The sequence below is a fragment of the Cystoisospora suis genome, assembly GCF_002600585.1.
Source record: "Cystoisospora suis strain Wien I chromosome Unknown contig_3039, whole genome shotgun sequence".
In the NCBI taxonomy this organism is placed as follows: Eukaryota; Apicomplexa; class Conoidasida; order Eucoccidiorida; family Sarcocystidae; genus Cystoisospora; species Cystoisospora suis.
Window position 1 is genome coordinate 1 of NW_027155834.1, and position 3,399 is coordinate 3,399.

The window sequence follows — 3,399 nt, forward strand, 5'->3', positions numbered from 1 at the left end:
CTTCTTTCTTCTCACTTGAATCGAGACTTCCCTTCTCGGCTGAGGGGATGATACATAGAGAGAGTTTAAGAATGAAGAAGAGAAACCTCTTGAGAGAGGAAGGAGGGCCATCTACACATTCTTCATCTCTCATCGTCTCTCTGCTGGACTAGCTTCATACCATCATATCCACATATCTCCTCCTTCATATACACATTCATACATACATAAACATGTATGTATACGTGTATACACACATATGTATGTATATATATATGTATATCGAGATGGCTATAGATATCTACCAATTGATTTACGTATCTCTATATTTCCCTGCATTGGACTCTTTATGTAGATCGACAGATAGATAGGGTTGGAGGTATACATGTGTATGATGTGCGTGTATAGAAGAGAGAAGAAAACTCTGCTGCCTGTGAAGCTTCTCTCTTACACCATGAAAGTCTTGAAGAAACAACGAGGAGATGTTGAAGATAGAAGACTTTCGCTGTCTTTTGAGCAATAGAAAAGCTCGTCAAAGGAGAGCCAAAAGGAAGAAGAAGGGAAATGATTAACAAATGAAAAAGAGAGAGAGAACAACAGGAGAAAGATAACTATGCATGCGCCTCCAAATAGAGAATGAAAATATATCTACGTCATCTTCACTGTGGAGGTGTTGTGCTTCTTTTTTAACCTCCAGCTGAAGTGAAGAATAAGAACGGTTATATTATCTTGAGATCTGCGAGAAAGAGCGACACGTATAAGCTCATTCGCGGCGTCCTCTAAGATCTCCTTCGGGGCATAGCTGAAAAGTTAACAAGACAGAAACCACACAAACATGGAGAAAAGAAAAGATAAAAAAAAAGAAATGAGAAAGAAGGAAAACAGAAGTTTTCCGGTCTAAAGAAAGTGGAGATTCAAGGTGCTAGCTCCAACAGAGAGAACAGGCAAGGAAGTCCACTTCACCTGGTGTACATACACCTCATTTTCGGGTGTACATACACTTCACGTGGCGGCGGACGTGCATCTCACGGGGTGTACATACACCTCGTGTGGTGTACATATATATATATATATAAATCGTCCTTTTCTTACTCTTCAAAAGTGTCAGCATCTTCTTCTTCGACTTCTCCCTGGTTTCTCGGCGGAAGTCTTTTCTTTTTCACACCGTTTGGCCTGGACGTGAGATTTTCTCCGCCCTCTTCTCCTTTACTGTTTATTCTTCTATTCTTCATTTCTTCTTCTTCTTCGTCTTGGTTTCTCTCCTTGTCATCTCTTCCTTTCTTCTTTTCTTCTTTTTCTTTCGTCTTTCTTGTCAGATCTGCTACACGAATTTTATGACTTCTTGATGTTTCCCACCACGAGCATTCTCCTTCATTCGCCTTAAACTCGGTCCGACTATTATTGCATGCACTTTCATGCTGTTCTCTCCCTTCTTCGTCTTCTTCTTCGTTTCTTCCTCCATAAGAAGACGATATAGTATGCCCATCTTCTTCCTCTTCCTCTTCAACATCTTCACCTTCATCATACCAGCCATCTTTCTTCTGTTTCTTGTCTTGTATCATCTTGTTCTCTCCCTTGTTTATTTCAATACTCAGTCTCCCCCCGCCTCCTCTCGCACTTATTATAGTAGAGGAACCTCTCCTCGACGGCGCCATCACCGGCATCCCCATCCTTTCTTTACTTTTCGCGTTCTTCAAATCGTGTCTCCCATCGCGCCCCTCTCTACCTCGATGGAAATATCGATCTAATCTTCTCTGTACGATACTCACGGCGTCGTCGTCGGTCAAGACGTCCCACAAGCCGTCGCTCGCAATGATCACGAAGGCGTCTCTCTCTGGAGTCAATCGCCTGAAGAAGGAAAACAGCCCGAGAGAAATAAGAGAAAGAAGAGACAGACAGAAAGAAAACCTAATGAAAGAAGAAACGGATGGATGGGATAGGTGCAAAGAGGAGACAGAGTCATATTTTGAGAAGTTGTCGACAAGAAAAAGAAAGATAAAAGAAACCCGAGTACGAAAGTGACAAGCGTTGAATAAAGAAAAGAACTCCAAATACACCGCGGGGAAGGGAAGGCATGCGCATGCAGTTGCCCGGGGGGTGTACGTACATACACTCCAAATCTTTGGCTGAGGGTGGGGTCATCTGAAAGTTCACGATTCTCTTCTTTGACGACGAGTGAAAAGCATAAATAAGAAAAACGAATGAGAGATTCTTCTTGTCGTCAGGAGAGAAGAGAATCGAAAACTTCTTCTTCTGTCCCATGCTGAGGAATTTGTCTTGCTCGTCAGCTAGCTCAGTTGTCCTATGTACGTGTGCAAGCATGCATGCATGCATAGAGGAAAAAATGAAGAAGAGAAGAGAACAGAGAAAGAAAGATGAGAAAAGAAACAATGAAGAAGAAGTGAAGAAAATGAATGGAGAAAGACAAACCTCGTAGAAACTTCCGGGGTAGCGATGATGATATGCTCCGAGACTTCTTTCAAGGCAAAATCTCCTAGACATCTAGACACTGCTAGCGCCATGTCTACTGAGCCAGCCATCACACTGCAAAGAAGAAAACAAAAAAGCGAGACAAGCAAGCAAACATACATCCCCACAAAAGAAGAAAGAAAAACCAAGAGAAGAATCCCCCAGCTCAGACAGAAGAGGACCACTCTTTCGCCCCTTCCTTCTTAGCACGTGAAGAAAGGAAAGCACGCTTAAGAAAGTGAAACAGAGGAAAGAAAGTCCAAGAAAAGAAAGAATCTTGAGAGAGAGAGAGACAAGACTTACCGGGGACAGCCTAGATCTATGACACTCCCTCCATGACGTTCAATTCGACTCTTTTCATCTGAGCGATTTGGCTTGTGGTCGCTTGTCAATCTCTCTCCTTTCATCCTCGTGTATGTTCTTGTCTTTCCCACAAGGCAACTCTTCTTCTTCTTCTCCATCGTGTTATCCCCGTGCTCTTCTTCGTTTTCTTCTTCTTCCTCTTCCTCATCTTTCTCTCCACCCCCCTCTCTTTCATCTCTCTTCTCTAGCGGAGATCTTCTTTCTCCATGATCTTTCTTTCTCATTCCCCTCTCTCTATCTCGTTTGTCGACTTCATTCTTACCATGCCTATCACGTTCTTCTCCTCGGCTTATATACGAGGAAGAGGCGACACCGTCAAAAGATAAATGAGAACCTGTCTCCTCCACAGAGAATGGCCCAGGAGACGTCGTGACCCCTAACACTGCTCGCGTATCGCCTGCATGCGCCAGATAAAGTTCAACAAGATACTTTCTCTCTGAGACATCTTCATCTTCATCTTCTTCTTCATCTTGGTGATCTCTTCCTCGTTCTTTATCTCCTCCTGCAGGAGATTCTCCACTCTCTCTGGTAATCTTCTTCTTCTTTCTGGTCTTCAGTTCGCTCATCTTTCCGTCATAAAGGAGTTAA

General features: G+C 43.1%; 1 protein-coding gene across 1 annotated transcript; it reads right to left on the bottom strand.

Annotated features, from left to right (window-relative positions):
- Window positions 1–125: 125 nt before the first annotated feature.
- Window positions 126–3,388, bottom strand: CSUI_006097 (protein phosphatase 2c domain-containing protein). The gene is made up of 4 exons (XM_068066262.1): window positions 2,752–3,388; window positions 2,410–2,523; window positions 1,072–1,827; window positions 126–781 (listed from the first exon to the last, which is right to left on the bottom strand). The coding sequence occupies exons 1-4, from the start codon at window positions 3,375–3,377 to the stop codon at window positions 628–630; spliced, it is 1,650 nt and encodes a 549-aa protein (XP_067921762.1). The 5' UTR covers window positions 3,378–3,388; the 3' UTR covers window positions 126–627.
- Between the last annotated feature and the right edge of the window lie 11 nt (window positions 3,389–3,399).

What these genes read in the sequence shown, in the direction of transcription:
- CSUI_006097 (XM_068066262.1), bottom strand. Translation starts at nt 3,377, where the DNA reads ATGAGCGAACTGAAGACCAGAAAGAAGAAGAAGATTACCAGAGAGAGT. An exon ending in ATAGATCTAGGCTGTCCCCG is followed by an intron (nt 2,524 to 2,751) that starts GTAAGTCTTGTC and finishes TCTTCTTTGCAG; the next exon opens with TGTGATGGCTGGCTCAGTAG. An exon ending in ACCCCGGAAGTTTCTACGAG is followed by an intron (nt 1,828 to 2,409) that starts GTTTGTCTTTCT and finishes TTCCTTCTTCAG; the next exon opens with GCGATTGACTCCAGAGAGAG.